The 25287-nt window shown below is 37.3% G+C and overlaps 1 protein-coding gene across 2 annotated transcripts in view; it reads right to left on the reverse strand.

Moving 5' to 3' along the window:
- The window catches only part of LOC126199372 (tyrosine-protein kinase CSK), a 222405-nt gene that overhangs the window by 24600 nt on the left and 172518 nt on the right, over positions 1–25287 (reverse strand). For both annotated transcript variants that reach the window (XM_049936280.1, XM_049936281.1), the window contains exons 7-8: positions 21043–21238; positions 4186–4272 (exon numbers count right to left, since the gene is read on the reverse strand). In XM_049936280.1, the coding sequence (XP_049792237.1) occupies positions 4186–4272; positions 21043–21238 (283 nt within the window). The remainder of the gene's footprint in view (positions 1–4185; positions 4273–21042; positions 21239–25287) is intronic.

Genomic DNA, 25287 nt, shown 5'->3' on the forward strand with positions numbered 1-25287 from the left:
CCCTTTCGAAGGAACCATCGCGGCATTTGCCTGAAGTGACCTAGGGAAATCACGGAAAACCTAAATCAGGATGGCCGGACGCGGGATTGAACCGTTATCCTCCCGAATGCGAGTCCAGTGTTCTAACCACTGTGCCACCTGGCTCGGTCTGACTGCAAATGAAAGAAAATCAAAATTGTAAAAAAAAAAAAAAAAAAAAAAAAAGACTCTTCAACTTTCAAACTAATTTGCACTTTGGTGGCCAACATACTGGCTGACTTGTACAAAAAACTGACATTTTATAACAAACAAACTTTTATTTTAAAACAGGATGATTGATACATATGAAACGGACATCAGAAAGGCATTAAAAAGAATTAATTTCAAAGTTTTAGTTTTTACTTTTGCAATCAAATGTATACCTATCACATACAACAGCAAAGAATTAAAGGGGGTACAGTAACTTCTATATTATGAATTTAAAATTCGTTGTTTTGACAACTTAGCTGAGGTCTATGCTCACAAATTATGAATCAAAACATGCAGTTTCAGGAGTTTTTTTTCATTTTATATGTGGCACGGGGATAGTGAGATCTTATAGTAATGTTTTGTGGAGTAAAGAGTATGAAAACAGCACAAAGCATCTATTATGGAAAGAAGGTGGCTTAACTCAGTGGAAAGTGGTGACTGTTTGTCGGCCAGAGCTAGCAAACCACTGATCCTCTTACCGACCTGTAGCTATGATATAAATTACGTACGGAAGTAATAAGGATTCACATAAGCACATTACAGAGACGGTAAGCTTCCAATGCTATTATTATAGCTAAACTGCTGAATTATTTTTGTAATTCCACAACTATGACATGTATGCAGCATAGTTTGCTCCAACAGACACAATAATTTATTTAATTTTTTTTCCTTCACCACACCGTTTATGCACTTTCTGAATTATTTTCTGGGCATCGATGTATATAACCGGCCTACAAGACCTCATAGAATTTATACATGAGGTTCCACTATACAAAAAAGCAAAAATGTTTATTTTTTGCAGATTAGAGATATAACATATGACCTCTGTTCCTTAACATGTGGGGCCCAGGCTCTAAGAGAGATACAGATATCACCAAAGACTGGGAATCTGGATCTGCAAAAAGAAAAATAAATGCTGGAAGAGAAGTATCGAATCAGGTTTTAAGTGTAGGTACGAGAAGTTTCTAAAAAAAAACTGCATCTGGTAGTATGGAATCACCTGAATTGATTGCTTCAAATTTCAAAAAAGTACTCCAGATGCACATAGTAATGAACCACTAAAGCCAGAAATAAACAGAGTCAAACTAGCCAATCAGAATCTGAAACCCCTGTGGTGACCAGTGGAACTCACAGAGAACAGCTAAACTCCCAGCCAGTTAGCGCGGAAGTCAGTGATAAAATGAAAGAAACATTTGTTATTTCAGATCATGGAATGTGCACATTTCCTATAACAGATTCTCAGTCGCATGATATTGCTTGAAGCAGCCCTACACAGCAGTTAAATAACAGTGAAGAAGATTATCCCAAAGTCAATGATAATAGGCAATTTTCTAATTTTCGTTTCTCAAGAAAACAAAATAATGGTGAAACCCAACATCATCACTGGTTGGTTAATTCAAATTTTCAAAATATAAGTTTTCTGTTTTCCATGCAGACTACTAACTCAGATGGTATGAGAAGGGTGCTGTGACTGGAAACTCTTAAGCAGTATTTTACAAGGACATGAGAATACCAAACATCATATGGCATTTATGTTCCATTGGATGACAACAGCCAAAGAAATAAAGCATGGAAAAACAACAGATCAAGAAAACTAAAAGCTAATTCGAGAATCCCAAACACATTGGCACAATTTATTTCAGAGATTCATTATTATTATTAATTTCTTAGCCTCTCATAATCTGGCATTTAGATCAATATAGGCAACAACAGAGGGAATTCTGGTAACTTCATAGATTTGCTTAAAATAATTGATACCTAAGTACAATCCTACATTATGGGAACACATGAAAAACATTAATGACAAACAACTTACACATCATTATTTAAGCAACGATATTCAGAACAAATGGATCATATAGATGTCAAAAACAGTTACTGATGAAATTAATCACATGGTAAAAGATGCAAAATATTATTCAACTTTACTCGACTGAACAGATTGTAATGGAGTTGAACAATTGTCAGTTATCTTAAGGATTTGTAATAAATCAACTGGCACAACAGAAGAAATCTTTATTGGATTTCTAGTCATTGCTGAGATCACTGGAGAATGGCTTGCTAATGTAATACTGGAACAGTTAGGAGAAAAAATGGAATAGGTACTCAAAACTGTTGTGTACAAGGGTACGACAATGGAGCAAATGTGGCTGTTATAAGTAGCCAAGTTAAAACTCTATTTTTAGACTCTGCAGGAAGCATAGTAAGCATCTGCTGCTGGTAGATGCAGCTAATTCTTCAATGGCAGCAAAAACATTTTTGGTTTTATTCAGAAAAAATTTGTTTTCATTTTCAAGATCCAGTAAATGCTGAAAATTAATCTCAGGCAAATAAAAGCTTACTATGAAACCTTTGATCAGATCAAGGTGAAAAAGCAGAATAGAGGAAATGAAAGCCATACTATTACAATTTGATGATGATTTTTAATGCACTGAAAGCTTAAAAAAATAACATGGCAAAATCAGACACACTCAGTGGTTATGATTCAGTTGTGAACAAAATGCACAGCTTAAAATTTATCATATCATTGCAGTTATGGTATGAGGTATCACCACATGTTAATGTTACAAGCAAATTATGGCAATCTGTACAAGTCAATTTGAGTATTGCTCTTTAACATTTGCATATATTTTTTGACTGGATCAAAGAATATCAACAAACTAGATTCAAGCAATGCTTGTCCAATGCCTGTCAGTTTATAGAGAAAGGCAGTTATGATCTGCCAAAAGATTTTAAAAATAAAAGGCAAGCCAAAAGGAAAATGTATTTAATTATGAATGTAGATATGAATGTAACAGTCTCCCAAAAGCCTATATGAAACGGATTTTTTTTAACCCTATGATTGACTACAATTGAGCAATGTGGATTCAAGATTTATGTATTTAAAACAACATTTTGAAAATTTGGTTTTCTCTATGGTCTAAGTACATTACAAATTATTCCAAAAGATCACATATCAAGAAACTGTAAAGATTTACACACAATTCGGCAAGTGGGTGAGAACTGTTACATTCTACCTAACGTATTACAAGAAGAATTGGTAATAATGATCCCAAATTTATCTAACTTCATTAAATATGTGAAACAGCTACTGCAGTACACAACAGAAAATAACTTAAAATTGTCCAAATGTTTACATTGTAATTCAAATTTTGTTAACAATACCCATAAGTGCAGCCTCGGCAGAAAGGAGCTTTTCAAATCAGATATAACAGCTAAACTGGATTACAATACAGCTGTTAAGGAGTTCAGTAAGGATAAAAGTCAGAAATTTTGATTTCCATTAATGTTTAATTGTTAGTTATTACTGAAATTACTGAATAATGTTACATAAAATCAAAACATATTCATTTTTATGAATAAAAGTTTGGCACTTCCAAAACAAAATAAAAAAGCTTTCTCTATATAAAACACATCCTCTTGTGCCACCACATGGCCTGGCAAAATTTATCTTGCCCACACCAAATTTTGGTCTTGCTACTGCTTCTGTATGACAATGCACAGCAACTTACAATAACCTACAGTAACCTCAACCAGTAACAAAACTTCATGAAATTTACCAGCTATCTACGGAACATCTCCTATCAGTCCCAAATTATATCTCTGTGATTTAGATATGTTTGGGGCACTAAAGGCTGAAGGAAGTGTTACGGGGAGGGTTATTGATTACAATAGCAGTATTTTCTCAATTAGTTGTTGGACAGACCCCTTTTCATTTTTCAATAAAAAGATCAAGAAGCAGTTTATCTGGCAGAAAAGTTTCATTTTCAATGATGGAAACCAGAAATGTGTAATTCTGTCAACAATAACTGTGCAAACAAATTCAATTTAAATCTGAGTAACCCTTATATACAGCAGTGCATCAGCATACACATTTTTCAATTAGTTGTTATTAGAGTGAATTGTTAGTGCATAGCACAAAAAAATTAAAATATTTTAAATTTTTTTTTTACTTACTATTCTTGGATATGGGACCCTGCCAAATGAATATATTTCCCACAGAAGAATGCCAAAACTCCACATATCGGATTTGTTTGAAAATATCTGTGGAAAAGACAAACATTTTATAATACAAAATAATCTTTAACACTCCACTACAGAATTCACACAATGACATGTCAAGCTATAGTACTGCCTATTAACAGTTTTTGTCTGAAGTTCCTTTGAAAGCCCTAAGAGAAGTTTTATGACATTCTTATGCAATTGCCAGCTCTTAGTAGGGATTCTCAGTATATATATCAAGAATCTATACATATTCTCTCTCTCTCTCTCTCTCTCTCACTCATTCACTCACTCACTAAATGCACCAACAAAATTATATCATGGTATCACTCACAGTTCAGGAGACAAAATATCATAAATACTGAGATACATGAAAAAATGCTACAAAGAAACTCCTACAGTTGAGTGAACTTAAGGAAATTCTTGGCACCTGTCAGCACTTTTGACAGCTTTCAAAAGTGAAGCATAAATGGCTGCACGCAAAACAAAAGCCATCTATAGAGCTATGAAGTGGCGTTGCCATAGAGACATTTACAAAATCGTGTAGTAGACATGCGAAGCACCACCAGCAATATAAACTGTCCTGGATTATCTCACACTAAGAGCACTGAAGGAGTATATATAAAATTTAATTTATAATAGAAAACTGGCAAAATGAATGCCCAGGGAATGCTAGGTTGTCAGCTAATATTAAATATGAATGACAATAGTATACTGTAAGCAATCAATTCACACTTAAGAGACTAGTGAAAGGAAATTTTATACATTCAAATTAAAGAAGAAGCTGATAGTAAATGTCAGATCTGGTAACAGCAAAAAAATAGATGCAAAAGGGAGGAAGGGTGGCAGAGAGGAGATAACTTAATTTCGTGTTGCTCCTACACTGGTGCAAGTTTTGTATGGCTTATTTACTCAATCAACTTCTCATTTAGCCTTGCAGGGTATGTACATTCTGCTCTCACATAACAGAAAAAACCAAGCCAAAGATAAGGGACCCACATCAGTTGCCAGCAATACTAGCCTCTAGATGATAGAAATGACCTAGCTATAAACAGGGAAAAAATAATAAAAAAAATATAAAGAATAATATTGTCTCAGCTTCCTATAAGACAAAGTAAAATGTACAACACTCAAATGTAACAGCACATAGCACATTCCACACTACATATATTACATTGTATATCACTGAAAATGAGATTTGTAAAAATTTTGCTGGGAAGCAGATAGGTCACATCATAAGCAAAGAATACAAAGAAATGGGTTAATAGAAGGGCTAAAAATTACCATAAGGAAGTAGTTTTGCTTCCATAATTTTCATCATAGACGCAAATAGCCATGACAGTCTTTATAAGACAAGATAGTCTGTTATGCACAAAATCAAACTCTCAATGTCCAAATGAAGCATTTCAATAACATTGATAGAAAAACCTGACAGCTGCAAACAAACTGCTGCCTTAGAAGTGTAATTCATTTATTATAATTAACTCCAGTTGAGCTTCAACTTATGTAAGATCCTAGTTTGTACTTTTCATCTTCGATGCAAAGAAGATTTAAGCTCACAAGGAAAGGAAATGCAGAGGAGCTCTGCTGTACACCAGACATACGAGATGTGTTCAAAAAGTATCAAACCTTCTTTTCCACATATATCTATCAAGTGTGTAAGACTTTCTTCAATAGAGATGATGTCAGGGATATTCATATGTAGATGTGAGTTTTTTCCCCTCTACTAGAAAGTGTCAATCACTAGCATTCAGCCTATGAGCAAAGCTGTTCAGTGAGTGTTTTCCAGATTCCAGTAAACTGTAAAATGACAAAACAAATTTAGCAGTGATACTGCATAAAATTTTGCCAAAAGCTTGACAATACGAAAGTGGAATTTGTTCACAAGTTTCAACAGGCTTTCAGAGACAATGCAGTGAGAAAATCATAAATGAAGGAATGGTACAACTGCTTAAAAGATGGCTGTCCATCAGTGACCAGCAAACCACATTTCAGGCAGACCCTCAAGAAGCCAAAATGACAATGCCATTGAACAAGTGCTGACTTCAGTCATGGAAGATCATCGCATCACAGTACAAGAACTTATGAATGAGATAGTGGTAACTAGCTCAATATATTCCATTTTGACCAACAGCTTGAATGTGAAGAGTGTGTCCATGAAATTCATACCAAAACTGCTGACAACAGAGCAGAAGCAATATCATCCAGAAAGCACAAAGGCCATGCAGAACAAAACAAACAGCACACGTTGACCATTTTTTATTATTTTTTTTAAGGGTTCCGTAGCTCAATCAGTAAAAACAGAACCATTATACAATTGCTTAGTTGTCTTCTATCTGTCCAACTGTTAAAATCCCTTTTTCTCAGGAACAGGTAGAAGTATCAAGTTGAAATTTCAGTGTCACATACTGATATCTATAGCCCCTTAGTGGAGTAAAACATTGAAGCTTCTAAGTCAGTGCAATCAAAAGATACATCCATTTATGTCACATATTTTCATACTCGCAAACTCATTCATCAAAACCTGTTGGGTATCTCTCATTACCTAGAACCATGAAATTAGGCAAAAAGGAGGGTTTTATGGTACAACCAACAGGAAAAAATCTGAAAACTGTAAATTGGGTGTTATATCACATGAATTATTATTATTATTATTATTATTATTATTATTATTATTTCTTTCCTTTCTCAGACTTCCTTTTAACTGCACGGTAAATGTTACATTGCATTTAGGAACTTTCGGGTAACTGAACATGTATCAATAATTACAGATTTCTGTAGTTGTATATATACGTTTGGATGTAGCTGTATTGCGTTGATGTACTGGTGGATATTGTGTGGTATGACTCTTGTAGTTGATAGTATAATTGGTATAATGTCAACTTTATCCTGATGCCACATGTCCTTGACTTCCTCAGCCAGTTGGATGTATTTTTCAATTTTTTCCTCCTGTTTTCTTCTGTATATTTGTTGTATTTGGTACGGATACTTCAATTAGTTGTGTTAATTTCTTCTTTTATTGGTGAGTATGATGTCAGGTTTGTTATGTGGTGGTGCTTTATCTGTTCTAATGGTTCTGTTCCAGTATAATTTGTATTCATAATTCTCCATTACATTTTGTGGTGCATACTTGTATGTGAGAATGTGTTGTTTTATTAGTTTATGTTGTATGGCAAGTTGTTGATGTATTATTTTTGCTACATTGTCATGTCTTCTGGTGTATTCTGTATTTGCTAGTATTGTACATCCGCTTGTGATGTGATCTACTGTTTCTACTTGTTGTTTGCAAAGTCTGCATTTATCTGTTGTGGTATTGGGATCTTTAATACTATGCTTGCTGTAATATCTGGTGTTTATTGTTTGATCGTGTATTGCAATCATGAATCCTTCCGTCTCACTGTATATATTGCCTTTTCTTAGCCATGTGTTGGATGTGTCTCTATCGATGTGTGGCTGTGTTAGATGATACGGGTGCTTGCAATGTAGCGTTTTCTTTTTCCAATTTACTTTCTTTGTATCTGTTGATGTTATGTGATCTAAAGGTTTTTAGAAGTGGTTATGAAATTGCAGTGGTGTAGCCGATGTATTTATATGAGTGATTGCTTTGTGTATTTTGCTAGTTTCTGCTCGTTCTATAAAGAATTTTCTTAAATTGTCTACCTGTCCATAATGTAGGTTTTTTATGTCGATAAATCCCCTTCCTCCTTCCTTTCTGCTTTCTGCTTAATGTGAATCTTTCTGTTGCCGAACGTATGTGATGTATTCTATATTTGTGGCATTGTGATCGTGTAAGTGTATTGAGTGCTTCTAGGTCTGTGTTACTCCATTTCACTACTCCAAATGAGTAGGTCAATATTGGTATAGCATAAGTATTTATAGCTTTTGTCTTGTTTGTTGCTGTCAATTCTGTTTTCAGTATTTTTGTTAGTCTTTGTCTATATTTTTCTTTTAGTTCTTCTTTAATATTTGTATTATCTATTCCTAATTTTTGTCTGTATCCTAGATATTTATAGGCATCTGTTTTTTCCATCGCTTCTATGCAGTTGCTGTGAGTATCCAATATGTATTATTCTTGTTTAGTGCGTTTTCCCTTGACTATGCTATTTTTCTTACATTTCTCTGTTCTGAAAGCCATATTTATATCATTGCTGAATACTTCTTGTGGTGTCACCGCCAGACACCATACTTGCTAGGTGGTGGCTTTAAATCGGCCGCGGTCCATTAGTACATGTCGGACCCACGTGTCGCCACTGTTAGTGATCGCAGACCGAGCGCCACCACACGGCAGGTCTCGAGAGACGGACTAGCACTCGCCCCAGTTGTACGGACGACTTAGCTAGCGATGCACACTGACGAAGCCTCGCTCATTTGCAGAGCAGATAGTTAGAATAGCCTTCAGCTAAGTCAATGGCTACGACCTAGCAAGGCGCCATAGCAATTGATAGTTATCGTATGAAGCATGTCTCATCAAGAACGGTGTATACAAATGATGGATTAAAGTTAAGTATTCCAGAAGCTACGTACTTTTCTTTATAGCATTCATTACGTATCCTGTTTCAGGCCTCACGCCATCCGGCGTGAGTTTATAGCGTGCATCTCAGCCTTCTCTAGCAATATAACACTTTTGTTATCTTTATTAATTGGTTGAGTTGTTGATTTGTTGCTGCCAGTAGTTTTAGATCATCCATGTACAGCAAATGTGTGATTTCGTGTTGGTACGTTCCAGTAATATTATATCCATAATTTGTATTATTTAGCATGTTGGATAGTGGGTTCAGAGCAAGGCAGAACCAGAAAGGACTTAATGAGTCTCCCTGGTATATTCTACGCTTAATCTGTATTGGCTGTGATGTGATATTATTTGAATCTGTTTGGATATTAAGTGTGGTTTTCCAATTTTTCATTACTATGTTTAGGAGCTGTATCAATTTAGGATCTACTTTGTATATTTCCAATATTTGTAGTAACCATGAATGGGGTACACTATCAAAAGCTTTTTGGTAATCAATGTATGCATAGTGTAGCGACATTTGTTTAGTTTTAGCTTGATATGTCACCTCTGCATCTATTATCAGTTGCTCTTTACATCCTCGTGCTCCTTTGCAACAGCCTTTTTGTTCTTCATTTATAATTTTGTTCTGTGTTGTATGTGTCATTAATTTCTGTGAAATGACTGAAGTTAATATTTTGTATATTGTTGGTAGGCATGTAATGGGGTGATATTTTGCTGGGTTTGCTGTGTCTGCTTGATCTTTAGGTTTCAGCTAAGTTATTCCCTGTGTAAGTGTATCAGGGACTGTGTATGGGTCTGCAATGTAACTGTTAAATAATTTAGTTGGATGTGAATGTGTTGAGGTGAACTTCTTTAGCCAGAAATTTGCTATTTTATCTTTTCCAGGGGCTTTTCAATTGTGCGTAAAATTAATTGCTCAGGTGACTTCGTGCTGCAAAATTATCACTTCACGCATTTGTGGTATCATCTTGTATGTGTCTGTTTCTGCTTGTATCCACCGTGCATGTCTGTTATGTTGTACCGGGTTTGGCCACATGTTGCTCCAGAAGTGTTCCGTGTCTGTTATGTTTGGTGGATTGTCTATTTTAATGTGTGTGTTATCTATTGTCTGGTAGAATTTCTTTTGGTTTGTGTTGCATGTTTGGTTTTGTTTCCTTCTATTTTCAATTTTTTTGTATCTTCTAAGTCGTTTGGCCAATGCTTGTAATTTCTGCTTCTTTTCATCTAATTGCTCTACCGCTTCTTGTTGTGAGATTTTACCTAACCTTTTTCGTTTTTTGTCTGATATTTCATTTCTTATAAATTGTGTTAGCTGTCTGATGTCTTTTCTCAGTTTTTCTATTCTGATCTGTAGCCTGTGTTGTCATGCTGGTTTTGTGGGTTTCTTCTGTGTGTTGGTTGGTTCTGATCTCTGCCTAGTGTGTATATTCAGTGTAGTGAGTGCTCCTATATAAACCAGTAGTTTTAACTCTTCCATAGTTGTATTTTCATTTATTTTGTCGTGTATGATTGTGTTGATAGTTGTTATTGTTGTTTTGACTTGTGGGTTATCTGGTGGTCTATGCAAGAGTGGTCTAATGTCTGTATTTGTGTCTTTGTATTCTATATATGTCAGCTAACATTTTTCTTCTATATCTAACATGTGTGTCACTTTGTGTTCTATTTGTGCTTGTTCTGGTGGCTGTCTTAAGATTTCGTTTTCCCTCTGATTGTTTAATTGATGCGTGTTGTTCTTTGTTTGTTTGCTCTGGGATGTTTGAGTCCATTACCGTATCTTCTTCTTCTGATTGCACATTATTTTGTTCCAGTATTTGTTGTACTTGTTGTTTGATGTTTTCTAATTCTGACTGGGGTATCCTGTTATTTTTGATTATTACACGGATCTGATCAGCTAGTCGTCGTTCTGTTAAAAATTTTAATTCTGGGTATCTGGTAATAAATGTTGTGTATACTTGTGATCTGTATCCAGTTGTGTTGGTTCCTAAGTTTGTTGCTTGGTAATAACAGAACATGAGGTGTCTGTTAACTTCATATGACCATCTCATCCTCTGTCTTTGTTTTCTTTCTAGAGTGGTTGCAGGAAGCATATCCTGCAAAACACCTCTACTTGGATTTATATCATTTTCCATGTGGCTAGCAGTGTCGTTACCATTGTAGACGGGCATAGGGTTCAAGTATCGTCCCTGACCATGACAGCGCTTGTCCGAGGCTTCATTAGTTCTGTCCTGAACCAACTAATCACACTAAAAGGGGGGTTAGCCCTATTAGTGGTTTGTTCTTTTCGTCGCCTTTTACGACTGGCTGAACATACCGGAGGGCTATTCTTTTCCCTTTTCTTTATTATTATTATTATTATTTCTTTACTTTCTCAGACGTTAAGTCTGGTTGAGAATGGAAAGTGACACGGACCTTGATCAAGCGTCACTTCCTATTAACTGTACGGTATGTGTTATATTGCATTTAGGAACTTTCGGGTAATTGAACATGTATCAATAATTACGGATTTCTGTAGTTGTATATATGTGTTTGGATGTAGCAGTATTGCATTGATGTACTGGTGGATATTGTGTGGTATGACTCCTGTAGTTGATACTATAATTGGTATGATGTCAACTTTATCCTGATGCCACATGTCTTTGACTTCCTCAGCCAGCTGGATGTATTTTTCAATTTTTTCTCCTGTTTTCTTTTGTATATTTGTTGTATTAGGTATGGATATTTCGATTAGTTGTGTTAATTTCTTCTTTTTATTGGTGAGTATGATGTCAGGTTTGTTATGTGGCGTTGTTTTTCTGTTATAATGGTTCTGTTCCAGTATAATGTGTATTCATCATTCTCCAGTACATTTTGTGGTGCATACTTGTATGTAGGAACTTGTTGTTTTAAAAGTTTATGTTGTAAGGCAAGCTGTTGATGTATTATTTTTGCGACATTGTCATGTCTTCTGGGGTATTCTGTATTTGCTAGTATTGTACATCCGCTTGTGATGTGATCTACTGTTTCTATTTGTTGTTTACAAAGTCTGCATTTATCTGTTGTGGTATTGGGATCTTTAATAATATGCTTGCTGTAATACCTGGTGTTTATTGTTTGATCCTGTATTGCAATCATGAATCCTTCTGTCTCACTGTATATATTGCCTTTTCTTAGGCATTTGTTGGATGCGTCTTGATCGATGTGTGGCTGTGTTAGATGATACGGGTGCTTGCCATGAAGTGTTTTCTTTTTCCAATTTACTTTCTTCGTATCTGTTGATGTTATGTGGTCTAAAGGGTTGTAGAGGTGGTTATGAAATTGTAGTGGTGTAGCCGATGTATTTATATGAGTGATTGCTTTGTGTATTTTGCTAGTTTCTGCTCGTTCTATAAAGAATTTTCTTAAATTGTCTACCTGTCCATAATGTAGGTTTTTTAAATCGATAAATCCCCTTCCTCCTTCCTTTCTGCTTAATGTGAATCTTTCTGTTGCTGAATGTATGTGATGTATTCTATATTTATGGCATTGTGACCGTGTAAGTGTATTGAGTGCTTCTAGGTCTGTGTTACTCCATTTCACTACTCCAAATGAGTAGGTCAATATTGGTATGGCATAAGTATTTATAGCTTTGGTCTTGTTTCTTGCCGTCAATTCTGTTTTCAGTATTTTTGTTAGTCTTTGTCTATATTTTTCTTTTGTTCTTCTTTAATATTTGTATTATCTACTCCTATTTTTTGTCTGTATCCTAGATATTTATAGGCATCCGTTTTTTCCATCACTTCTATGCAGTCGCTGTGGTTATCCAATATGTAATCTTCTTGTTTAGTGTGTTTTCCCTTGACTATGCTATTTTTCTTACATTTGTCTGTTCCAAAAGCCATACTTATATCATTGCTGAATACTTCTGTTATCTTTAGTAATTGGTTGAGTTGTTGATTTGTTGCTGCCAGTAGTTTTAGATCATCCATGTATAGCAAATGTGTGATTTTGTGTGGGTATGTTCCAGTAATATTGTATCCATAATTTGTATTATTTAGCATGTTGGATAGTGGGTTCAGAGCAAGGCAGAACCAGAAAGGACTTAATGAGTCTCCTTGGTATATTCCACGCTTAATCTGTATTGGCTGTGATGTGATATTATTTGAATTTGTTTGGATATTAAGTGTGGTTTTCCAATTTTTCATTACTATGTTTAGGAACTGTATCAATTTAGGATCTACTTTGTATATTTGCAATATTTGTAGTAACCATGAGTGGGGTACACTATCAAAAGCTTTTTGGTAATCAATATATGCGTAGTGTAGCGACCTTTGTTTAGTTTTAGCTTGATATGTCACCTCTGCATCTATTATCAGTTGCTCTTTACATCCTCGTGCTCCTTTGCAACAGCCTTTTTGTTCTTCATTTATAATTTTGTTCTGTGTTGTATGTGTCATTAATTTCTGTTTAATGATTGAAGTTAATATTTTGTATATTGTTGGTAGGCATGTTATGGGGCGATATTTAGCTGGGTTCGCTGTGTCTGCTTGATCTTTAGGTTTCAGATAAGTTATTCCATGTGTAAGTGTATCAGGGAATGTGTATGGGTCTGCAATGTAACTCTTAAATAATTTAGTTAGATGTGAATGTGTTGAGGTGAACTTCTTTAGCCAGAAATTTGCTATTTTATCATTTCCAGCGGCTTTCCAATTGTGAGTAGAATTAATTGCTTGGGTGACTTCATGTTGCAAAATTATCACTTCAGGCATTTGTGGTATCATCTTGTATATGTCTGTTTCTGCTTGTATCCACCATGCATGCCTGTTATGCTGTACCGGGTTAGACCATATGCTGCTCCAGAAGTGTTCCATGTCTGTTATGTTTGGTGGATTGTTTATTTTAATGTGTGTGTTATCTATTGTCTGGTAAAATTTCTTTTGGTTTGTGTTGAATGTTTGGTTTTGTTTCCTTCTATTTTCACTTTTTTTGTATCTTCTGAGTCGTTTGGCTAATGCTTGTAATTTCTGCTTCTTTTCGTCTAATTGCTCTGTCGCTTCTTGTTGTGAGATTTTACCTAACCTTTTTCGTTTTTTTTCCGAGATTTCATTTCTTATAAATTGTGTTAGCTGTCCGATGCCTTTTCTCAGTTTTTCTATTCTGATCTGTAGCCTGTGTTGCCATGCTGGTTTTGTGGGTTTCTTCTGTGTGTTGGTTGGTTCTGATCTCTGTCTAGTGTGTATATTTAGTGTAGTGAGTGCTCCTATATAAACCAGTAGTTGTAACTCTTCCATAGTTGTGTTTTCACTTATTTTGTTGTGTATGATTGTGTTGATAGTTTTTATTGTTGTTTCGACTTGTGGGTTATTTGGTGGTCTATGCAAGAATGGTCTTATGTCTGTATTTGTGTCTTTGTATTCTATATATGTCAGCTAACATTTTTCTTCTATATCTAACATGTGTGTCACTTCGTGTTCTATTTGTGCTTGTTCTGGTGGCTGTCTTAAGATTTCGTTTTCCTCTGATTGTTTAATTGGTGCGTGTTGTTCTTTGTTTGTTTGCTCTGGGATGTTTGAGTCCATTACTGTATTTTCTTCTTCTTCTGATTGCACATTATTTTGTTCCAGTATTTGTTGTACTTGTTGTTTGATGTTTTCTAATTCTGACTGGGGTATCCTGTTATTTTTTATTATTACACGGATCTGATCAGCTAGTCTTTGTTCTGTTAAAAATTTTAATTCTGGGTATCTGGTAATAAATGTTGTGTATACTTGTGATCTGTATCCAGTTGTGTTGGTTCCTAGGTTTGTTGCTTGGTAATAACAGAACATGAGGTGTCGATTAACTTCATCTGACCATCTCATCCTCTGTCTTTGTTTTCCTTCTGGGGTGGTTGCAGGAAGCATATCCTGCAAAACACCTCTATTTGGATTTAAATCATTTTCCAGTTGGCTAGCAGTGTCGTTACCATTGTGGGCGGGCATAGGGTTCAAGCGTCGTCCCCGACCATGACGGCGCTTGTCCGAGGCTTCTTTAGTTCTGTCCTGAACCAACTAATCACACTAAAGGGGGGTTAGCCCTATTAGTGGTTTGTTCTTTTCGTCGCCTTTTACGACTGGCAGAACATACCGGAGGCCTATTCTTTTCCCGGGCCTCCACGGGTATTATTTTACAATTTTATTATTATTATTATTATTATTATTATTATTATTATTATTTATTGCTTGTCATTTCTTATTTGACACTCGGTTCGTCCAGCTATTAAGACCATTTTTCTCAGGAACAGGTAGACCCACAGTATTACCTGGCTTTTACATTCCCACATTTTACATTTTGCTTCTGCCTACGCATTCTTTTCTGATCCAATCAAATTCTGTATGTTCACAATGTATTGAAAACCTTGATTTTATGTTTCTGAAATTTTGTATTTCCCACCATATACACCATGCCTAGTAGCTCAATTTGAAAACATCAAGTACAAGGAATCTTTCAATTTTCGTACAGGCCCTGTATGAGTGTTCCCTTTAAAACACGTTATTCGAACTGCGTACAATTCACGAAGACTGGGAAAGGATAGGCCTCCGAGAGCAAATATCGAACAAATACTTGACAAGCGAATTTAATCAAACATTATTTTTGAATGCCGTTATCAATTTCAACATACATTGAACACTACTACCAGTACTGTAAATCATTGTTAGAGTGTGAAACTCATTTTTATTATAAACTTTGTATACATATTAAAAATGAAGCTCACATGGCATACATTTTAATTGAAGCTCTTGGTTTATGGTTTGGAGGTATCATAAACATGCCACATCCCATGCACTGATCTTAGGTGACATTATAGCGTGAGCTAATAGTCAAGCAAATCTATAGCATTTTTGTGAGTGAAGTTTCTTATTTCGTGATTATTGTTTTTGTTGTTGAAGTGCTGCAGTTTTTATTGGAGAATTATTAGTTTATTTGTTAAGCTTTAATTTTTCTTTTTGTTATTGTTATTGTATTTGAGTTGAGAGGTCTAGTCATTTGCCATGATCTACTTTATTTCCTGGATTGTTTTCTTTTCAATCCTTATGTGGCATGGTATCTTTATTGTTTTGTTATCGACTCTTTCTGATCAATGGAGAGAAAAGAATGAAAATCTTTTACTATGGAAGAGAAGGTCCAGATACTGGAGAAAGTGGATTTCTTCCATGGAATACAAGTAACACTTTTATGTGAGCTGCAAATTCTAGTATCAATGCTGAATTCAATTGTAAAAAACAGAGAAAATATCATACCTAGTGCTACAGAAAGCAGGCCAAAAGCCAAAAAAACGAAACTACACAACCTACTCGAAAAATAATGATTTGGAGGAAACGATAGAACACGGGTTTGAGACGTCAAGGACAGCAGGTATTTCAGTTAACGGTGTGCCTTACAGCAGAAAGTACTTTAAGTGGCCAACATTCTTTGCGGAAGTCGTATACCTGCTGAAGAGCCACATTCAGAGTCTGATCCAGTCCCGGAATGTATCCTGTCACAAGTGCGGCACTTTTGGGGTTCTTCTGTGGGAGGTTCTGGGTTTGAGGAGATGAAGTGGCTCTGGTTATTTGCTTCTGTACCAGGTCAGGAGGGTAGTCGCGGGATGCGAAAGCTGTTTTCAGGTTGTTGGTGTAATGGTTCAGGGATTCAGGACTGGAGCAGATTCGTTTGCCACGAAGACCTAGGCTGTAGGGAAGGGACCGTTTGATATGGAATGGGTAGCAGCTGTCATAATGGAGGTACTGTTGCTTGTTGGTGGGTTTGATGTGGACAGATGTGTGAAGCTGGCCACTGGACAGATGGAGGTCAACGTCAAGGAAAGTGGCATGGGATTTGGAGTAGGACCAGGTGAATCTGACGGAACCAAAGGAGTTGAGGTTGGAGAGGAAATTCTGGAGTTCTTCTTCACTGTGAGTCCAGATCATGAAGATGTCATCAATAAATCTGTACCAAACTTTGGGTTGACAGGCCTGGGTAACCAAGAAGGCTTCCTCTAAACGACCCATAAATAAGTTGGCATTCGAGGGGGCCATCCTGGTACCCATGGCTGTTCCCCTTAGTTGTTGGTATGTCTGGCCTTTGAAAGTGAAGAAGTTGTGAGTCAGGATGAAGCTGGCTAAAGTAATGAGGAAAGAGGTTTTAGGTAGGGTGGCAGGTGATCGGCGTGAAAGGAAGTGCTCCATCGAAGCGAGGCCCTAGACGTGCGGAATATTTGTGTATAAGGAAGTGGCATCAATGGTTACAAGGATGGTTTCTGGGGGTAACAGATTGGGTAAGGATTCCAGGTGTTCCAGAAAGTGGTTGGTGTCTTTGATGAAGGATGGGAGACTGCATGTAATGGGTTGAAGGTGTTAATCTATGTAGGCAGAGATATGTTCTGTGGGGGCTTGGTAACCAGCTACAATGGGGCGGCTGGGATGATTGGGTTTGTGAATTTTAGGAAGTAGGTAGAAGGTAGGGGTGCGGGGTGTCGGTGGGGTCAGGAGGTTGATGGAGTCAGGTGAAAGGTTTTGTAGGGGGCCTAAGGTTCTGAGGATTCCTTGAAGCTCCAACTGGACATCAGGAATGGGATTACCTTGGCAAACTTTGTTTGTAGTGTTGCCTGAAACCTGACGCAGTCCCTCAGCCACATACTCCCGATGATCAAGTACCACGGTCGTGGAACCCTTGTCCGCTGGAAGAATGATGACGGATCGATCAGCCTTCAGATCATGGATAGCCTGGGCTTCAGCAATGGTGATGTTGGGAGTATGATTAAGATTTTTCAAGAAGGATTGAGAAGCAAGGTTGGAAGTGAGAAATTCCTGGAAGGTTTGGAGAGGGTGATTTTGAGGAAGAGGAAGTGGGTCCTGCTGTGACGGAGGACGGAACTGTTCCAGGCAGGGTTCAATTTGGATAGTGTCTAGGGGAGTTGGATCATTAGGAGTAGGATCAGGGTTATTTTTCTCTGTGGCAAAGTGATATTTCCAGCAGAGAGTACGAGTGTAGGACAGTAAATCTTTGACGAGGGCTGTTTGGTTGAATTTGGGAGTAGGGCTGAAGGTGAGGCCTTTTGATAGGACAGAGGTTTCGGATTGGGAGGTTTGGAGGAAAGGTTAACTACTGAATTAGGGTGGTGGTTGCAGATTGTGTTGATTACAATTATGAGGTTTTGGGGGGAGTGGAGCTGGAAGTTGGAGATTGAGTAGATGGGAGAGACTGGGTCTGTGTGCAATGAGAGGAGGTTGAGGTTTGCTGGAAAGGTTGTGGAGGGTGTGAGAGTTGCCTTTCCGGAGGTGGGAAACCAGGAGATTGGATAACTTTTGAGATGGAGGGTGGCATGCTGTTCTAATTTGCGGTTGGCCTGTAGGAGGATGCTCTGAACAGCCAATGTGGATGTGGGAGAGGAAAGATTGAGGACTTTTATTAAGGATAGGAGTTGGCGGGTGTGTTCGTTGGCTGAGTTGATGTGTAGGTGAAGGATTAGGTGGGTGAGGGCTATGGATTGTTCAGTTTGGAACTGGTATAGTGACTGATGGAAAGAAAGGTTACAGCCAGAGATGGGAACTTTCAGTGTGAGGCCTTTGGGGGTAATGCCAAATGTCAGAAAAGCCTGAGTAAATAAAATATGGAAGCATAATCTGGCTAAGGAGAAGGCATGTTTGTGGAGGGAATGTAAATAAAACTTAATGGGGTCGTTGTGGGGATGTTGTGAGTGTGACACGGTATTAGAAGGTGGAACGTGCAACATGAGGCTAAAATGAAAATTAAAATAAAAATAAAAATATATGGGGAGAGATAAAGGTGAACTAGAAAGCAACTGGAGCTCTGGTGTGAAAAAAGTCGAAAAAGTGTTGGTTAAAGCTGAGCTATGTTGATCCTTTGGTGAATTTGGGTTGGTAACCAACGACGTGCACAAAGGTTAGGTGGTTGTGTTGTCGCCAAAACACGTTAAAGGGTGGAGAAATTTGGGAAAATTTCGAAAAAACTGCGTGTAAATGTATTAAAAGGCGTGGTTTTGTGGTGGCAGATTATGAAAACGAGGCTAACAATTGTCTGACGAAGAAATAATGACGTAAAAACCTGTGGGAAGCGGCTAAAAATGATCAGTGATGTGGGACAAACGGAAATGGAAATAAAGCGAATGTTGTTAGAACTAGCCGAAATGGTTGTTTAATAGGTGAAAGGAACAGTTTGTGAACTGGGAATGGTGGATTTTATAGCAGCGGTAGTGTTGAAAGCGGAAAAAAAAATTTTTTTTGGTTATTGTTTGGAAGTGGGTTATGTATTATTGAGTATATATAGGCAGGATAAAATTGTATGGTAGATTATGGTAAAAAGGAGAAGGTGAATACAAAGTAAAACTACTTGAAAAAACAGAAAGAGAAAGTAAGATGACAGAAAAGATTTCGAAATGCAACAGTGACAATAACAAACGTAATTGTTGGGTTCAAATTGATGATATGAATATAATAGAGGGAAACATTCCACGTGGGAAAAATATATCTAAAAACAAAGATGATGTAACTTACCAAACGAAAGTGTTGGTATGTTGATAGACACACAAACAAACATAAACACACACACAAAATTCAAGTTTTCGCAACCCACGGTTGCTTCATCAGGAAAGAGGGAAGGAGAGGGAAAGACGAAAGGATGTGGGTTTTAAGGGAGAGGGTAAGGATTCATTCCAATCCCGGGAGTGGAAAGACTTACCTTATGGGGAAAAAAGGGACAGGTATACACTTCGCGCCCCCCCCCCCCCCCCACACACACACACATCCCATATCTTTGTTTTTATATATATTCCTTACTGCCGTTTCTTGTTAACAATATTAGCTAATAAGCAGCTTTCACTCAGTTAATACTCGGCAGAAATCAAACCTGCATTTGGATCGGACTTCCTTAACTCTTGTGCGGAAAGGTGTGCAGTATACTGCTGCATCCATTTTCAATAAGCTACCACTCGAATTCAAATATCTTAGCAGTAATCGATGCGCTTTCAAATCGAAACTGAAGAGTTTCCTTATGGGTCAATCCTTCTATTCTGTCAAGTAGTTCCTTAAAAAATTAAGCTGATTCTTATTGTATTGTTGATTGCCTTTACTTAATCTTATGGACTGACTTTTGGGCTCATAAACATTTATTTTTATCTGTTATTACTTTTATGTCGTAATTTCATGTACTGACAGGTTCCATGACCTTGGAGGTTTGCTCCTCAATTTGGTCCTACAGAACTTGACGTGTAAATAAAGTAAATAAAATAAATCTTTCAATTCTCTGTCAAATTCTTCACGCAGTGTCGTATCTCTCATTTCATCTTCATCTATGTCCTCTTCCATTTCCATAATATTGCCCTCAAGTACATCGCACTTAAATAGACCCTCTATATACTCCTTCCATCTTTTTGCTTTCCTTTCTTTGCTTATGACTGGTTTCCCACATGAGATCTCGATATTCATACAGGCAGCTCTCTTTTCTCCAAAGATCTTTTTAATTTTCCAGTAGGCAGTATCTTTCTTACCCCTAGTGATATATGCCTCTCTACATCCTTGCACTTGTCCTCTAGCCATCCCTGCTTAGCCATTTTACGCTTCCTGTCAATCTCATTTCTGAGACGCTTGTATTCCTTTTCACCTGCTTCATTTACTACATTTTTATATTTTTTCCTTTCAACAATTAAATTCAATATCTCTTCTGTTACCCAAAGATTTCTACTAGCCCTCATCTTTTTACCTACTTTATCATCTGCTGCCTTCACTATTTCATCTCTCAAAGCTACTCATTCTTCTACTGTATTTCTTTCTCCTGTACTTGTCAAACGTCGAAGCGATATCTATGCAGTCGCGACGACGGTGGGTTTGCAGCCATACCCGGACAACATGAATTTGTTATCTTTATCATGTTGCTACAAAGAAATAATTTAAGGTCACAGGCAATGAAGTGTAGTGTTTAATCTCTTATTGAAATTTTAATCAGTTAGGACTGAGCAGAAATTTGCAGTTGGATTTAACTGAACAGGAGACCTACTGCAGCCTCTTTAGGCAAACAATCATGGCAGTGACAGAAAAATGGCAGGAACAGTAAATCTGAATGGCTGGGCATGAATTTAAACACAGCTTACACTGAATAAGAGACCAATGGCTTAACCACAATGCTGCTTCATAAAGCATTAGATTCACTATGCCACTGGCATAATTTCACATCCTTAAATCTCATTTACTTTCATCTTTGACATTTCGTATGATAATCAAAGTAAAAGGCAAATCACAGTAATAACGTATTTTGCTGTGCAGAATTGTGGTGTGAATAACAATCAAATGTCTCAAAAATGTACTCACAGCATGCCGAAGTGCTTCAGGAGCTGTCCACTTGATAGGCAACTTTCCCCCTTCTAATGTGAAGTTTTCATCACGTGCCAAGCCAAAATCTGACACTTTTGCAATGCCATCTTCTGAGATGAGGACATTGCGAGCAGCCAAATCTCGATGAACAACTTTTCGTGACTCCAGATATTCCATACCCGAACATGTGTCACTAGTAAGAGATAAAAGTACAGAGAAATTGACATTAAATGCTACTTACAACATGAATGTAAATAATAATGTACATGCAGCTTTAATATAAAGCACAGTTGCAACTGGGAACTACTGCTCCTCACAGTGCAAAACATTTTCTCATTCTTTGGAACACCCAAAAACAACTTTTCACGGGTTTTTATAGATCTATTTGTACAGTATGATATGACACACCATTTGTAACCCATTTTCGGAAACGTAAATTCCAAAACAAGATGTCATTGTGAATTAGCATTATGATTGTAGGAGCAGTGAGCTAGCCAGCCAGTGATGCCCCAGGCATCACATGACTGGAATGGAGTGTTTTGGTGGGCTTTCGAATTATTTGAATTTCATTTCAGTTGTGGTAAAACAATACTCTAATTCAAGATGGAAAGAAAGGATGTCAAGAGCATAAAATGACATAACTAACCATTTAAGACAATTTCCATAAAACCATCAAATATTGTGTTATCAGTCCCTACTTAATGAATATTATAATCCAAAATAACATCTGGTTTCATTTCAGTCACAGCTGCCTCTTACAAATGAAAAGCTACTTCCACTGATGAAGCTGTATGGTGTGTTGGAAGCATCCAAACACGCTTTGTATACATCCATTTCAAGGTGATGAGATATTCCCTTCTCACAAAAATCCTCTGACCCTTCTTAAGTCTACATTTGACAACCATAAATGATGGAAAATCTTATCTACAACAATGTAGGAAAAGACAGATTGCTACTTATCATAAAGAAGACACTGTAACTAGCAGGCAAGCACATTTACATAAAGCTTTTGACCAGAGTCTTTATCAGCACCACAGTCTTTATCAGCACCAGTGTCTTTATCAGCAAAAGAGAAACACACAAGCAAGCATACCTCATGCACACATGACCACCAGCTCCTGCATCTCGGACCAGAATGCAACTATCACACGGGAAGCAAGCAGTACTGTGGAGAGGACAGAGAAGGGAAAGGAATAATAGTGCATGGGTAGGGAGACAGACAAACATTGCCTGGCAGAGTGTATAGGGACTAGAATGTGAGCGTCAGGAGGTTGTGGAGCACAGAGGAGGGGGAAAAATAGAGTGATAAAGGTGAAGACTGGGGAAAGATGGGCGGATACGATGGCAGAGGGTGGGAGACGAGAATGGGGAGGAGACAAACGGACAGAGAGGGGTGGAAACTGTTGGGTGTAGGGTGTGGTAACAGTATGTTACTGTAGATTGAGGCCAGGATAGTTATGGGAGCAGAGAATATGTTGTAATGATAACTCCCAACTGTACAGTTCAGAAAAGTTGGTGGTGGAGGGTAGGATCCAGATGACTTGGGTAGTGATGCGGACATGAAATCAAGCTTGTTATGTTCAGCTTTGCCACCGGGTGGTCTACTTTGCTCTTGGCCACAGTTTAGCAGTGGCTGTTCATCCTGGTGGACATTTGTTTGGTAGTCATACCAATATAGAAAGCTGTGCAATGATTGCAGCAGAGCTGGAATAGGAAGTCCTGTCAGAGGTTTATCCTATCCAATCAAGGATCAAGCCACCTGTGAAAGCAGCCATGTCATTTACCAGCTCTGTTCCAATTATTTCGCAGATTTTTGTATTGGTATGACTACAAACCATCTGGCCATCATATGAATGGCCACTGCCAAACTGTGGCCAAGAGTAAAGTAGACCGCCTGGTGGCAAAGCATGTAGCTGAACATAACATGCTTGATTTCAATGGCTGCTTCACCACCTGAGTCACCTGGATCCTCCCCTACATCACCAGTTTTTCTGAACTGCGTAGATGGGATCTATCCTTAAAACACAGTCTCTGCTCCCATAATTACCCCAGCCTCGGGCTATGGAACATACTGATTCCACGCCCTCCACCAAACCACTTCCACCCCCTCTGTCCTATCATCTCCTCCCCATTCTTGTCTCCCACCCTCTTTGTTTGGTGCCCTGTGACTGTCTGCAACATAAAGTGTCTTCTTTACGGTATGCAGCAATCTATCTTTCCCTATATTGTTGATATTTCTGGCTGAAGTTTCCATTGTTGGAAGACTTTTTCTGTTGTTCAAGCTGGCATCTCCTGTCTTCATATTGTTAAAATATTAAAATGCAATAAGTGAAAGTAGTAGCAATTTATGTCAAAAAGGATTTGTAGTAGTCTATTCAAAAATAACATAATGCGTGGTTCCCATGCCTGTTTCCTTGAATACTCATCCATCCTATGTACAACCCGAATAAGCATTGTAACACAAAAAACAGCGTTATTCCGCACTTATTTGGCTTGCTTTTCAAGTACACACATAACTTTATTCACCTCCATCAACTGTCAAATATCCATAGGGATGAAATGAAGATGGCACGATATTCAAATTATTAAAAAAACAGCTGGCATAAATTTCAGAAAGTGGGTCACGATTTGGTTAGATCTGAGGAATAGATTTGTCACTCTTGATGAGATGCAAGTTTAACAATTTCCTTTGCATGTATCCAAGCTCAACAGGAAAGGAATTATAAAAAGACAGTAGATTGCTACTCACCATATAGTGGAGATGTGACACACACACACACACACACACACACACACACGACTTGCCATGGTGTCCAGAGACAGTGGTGTGTGTGTGTGTGTGTGTGTGTGTGTGTGTGTGTGTGTACGTGTGTAAGCCTTTCGGCTGAAAGCTTACTTGTTTAGCAGTCTTTTTGTTGTACATGTCTGCAACTCTATATCTCCACTAAATGGTAAGTAGCGATCCTTCTTTTTTGTCATATTTCATTATTCCATTCTGGATTTTCTATTTTCTGATTTTTGGCTACTTCATATGATGCATATGAATAGGTACTGTGAAAAATAAGAAATGCCTTCCATTTTTGCTTAAGTTTAGATTCGCTAGGCATTGTTGTCTTTCTAATAGTCTTGTCCTCTTTACTGGACTATTATTGAGTCATATACTGGTAAATTTTAGTTTCTGCTACTGTTTCCAGTGGGATAAAAAAAAAGCGGTCCATCAATCTGGAAGTTGTGTCAAGTGATCCTTCAACACAAATTTCGTGGCAGAGAGAAGGGTGAGCTACTTCAGCAATAACAGTGACAAAGTTGGCACTCTAAAAAAAAAAGACTTGTGCCTACAATCAAATTCTAATCATAATGCCCGTATTATTTTACAAAAGTTCACTCAGGCAAAATATCCTTGCAAATACTTCATTACAGGGAAAATATTCTTGCAAATACTTCATTACATTTATCTCGTTTATTTCTTATGTGTGAAAATGTAACAGACTTTCACACAAACTATCTATATTATTACCACAGTTACAAATTCTGATGATATACAAAACAAAAGAACAGTACAAACCAACTTGCACCTCAACATAGTTCCTCTGTAAACATAAGAAACTAGTCTGCATTATTCGACTTCTTTGGTGCCTCATTTGTCTCATCAGCAAGAAAACCTTTTAAGTTCCCGACCAAATCCCTCCTTCAGCCAACCTGACAATTATCCATATCGGATGTGAGTTCTTACTTGGACAGGGTTGCATAAATTTGTTGTAGTAGCTGTAGCCCTGGGACCTTTGTGGTTATCTCTTTGTCAGTAAACATCATACATGTTGTTTGTTTTGAATTTCATACTTGGTAGAACTTAGATCCCGGACTTTCAGTTTTAATTTTGGTCCAATTTGTGCTCATTCCCACAAGATCACCATTTTATATTTGAAAGTCTTCTTCTGTGATCAGGTGAAGCTATCAAGGTATTCTTCTTCAGGTGTTATTTCTTCACTACTTCATTCATGTAAGAGACTTGATGTAACTTATCACCCGGAGATTTTAGTAATAACACAGTTCCAACAATTTCAGTGCTTGCATATGTGTGAGTAGTTCAGCTTTGTAATTTTGGTTGTACAGTTTGAAAATTATTCCTGATGATTAATCAGTAAAATTGAGAAGGCTAGTCCTCCAACATTTTGTATTGCTGCAATAGATTTTCTCTTCAAGAGAGCCCATACTGTATGAACTGCACATGAAACTCACCAG

This window comes from Schistocerca nitens, chromosome 8 (assembly GCF_023898315.1).
Source record: "Schistocerca nitens isolate TAMUIC-IGC-003100 chromosome 8, iqSchNite1.1, whole genome shotgun sequence".
Classification (NCBI taxonomy): domain Eukaryota; kingdom Metazoa; phylum Arthropoda; class Insecta; order Orthoptera; family Acrididae; genus Schistocerca; species Schistocerca nitens.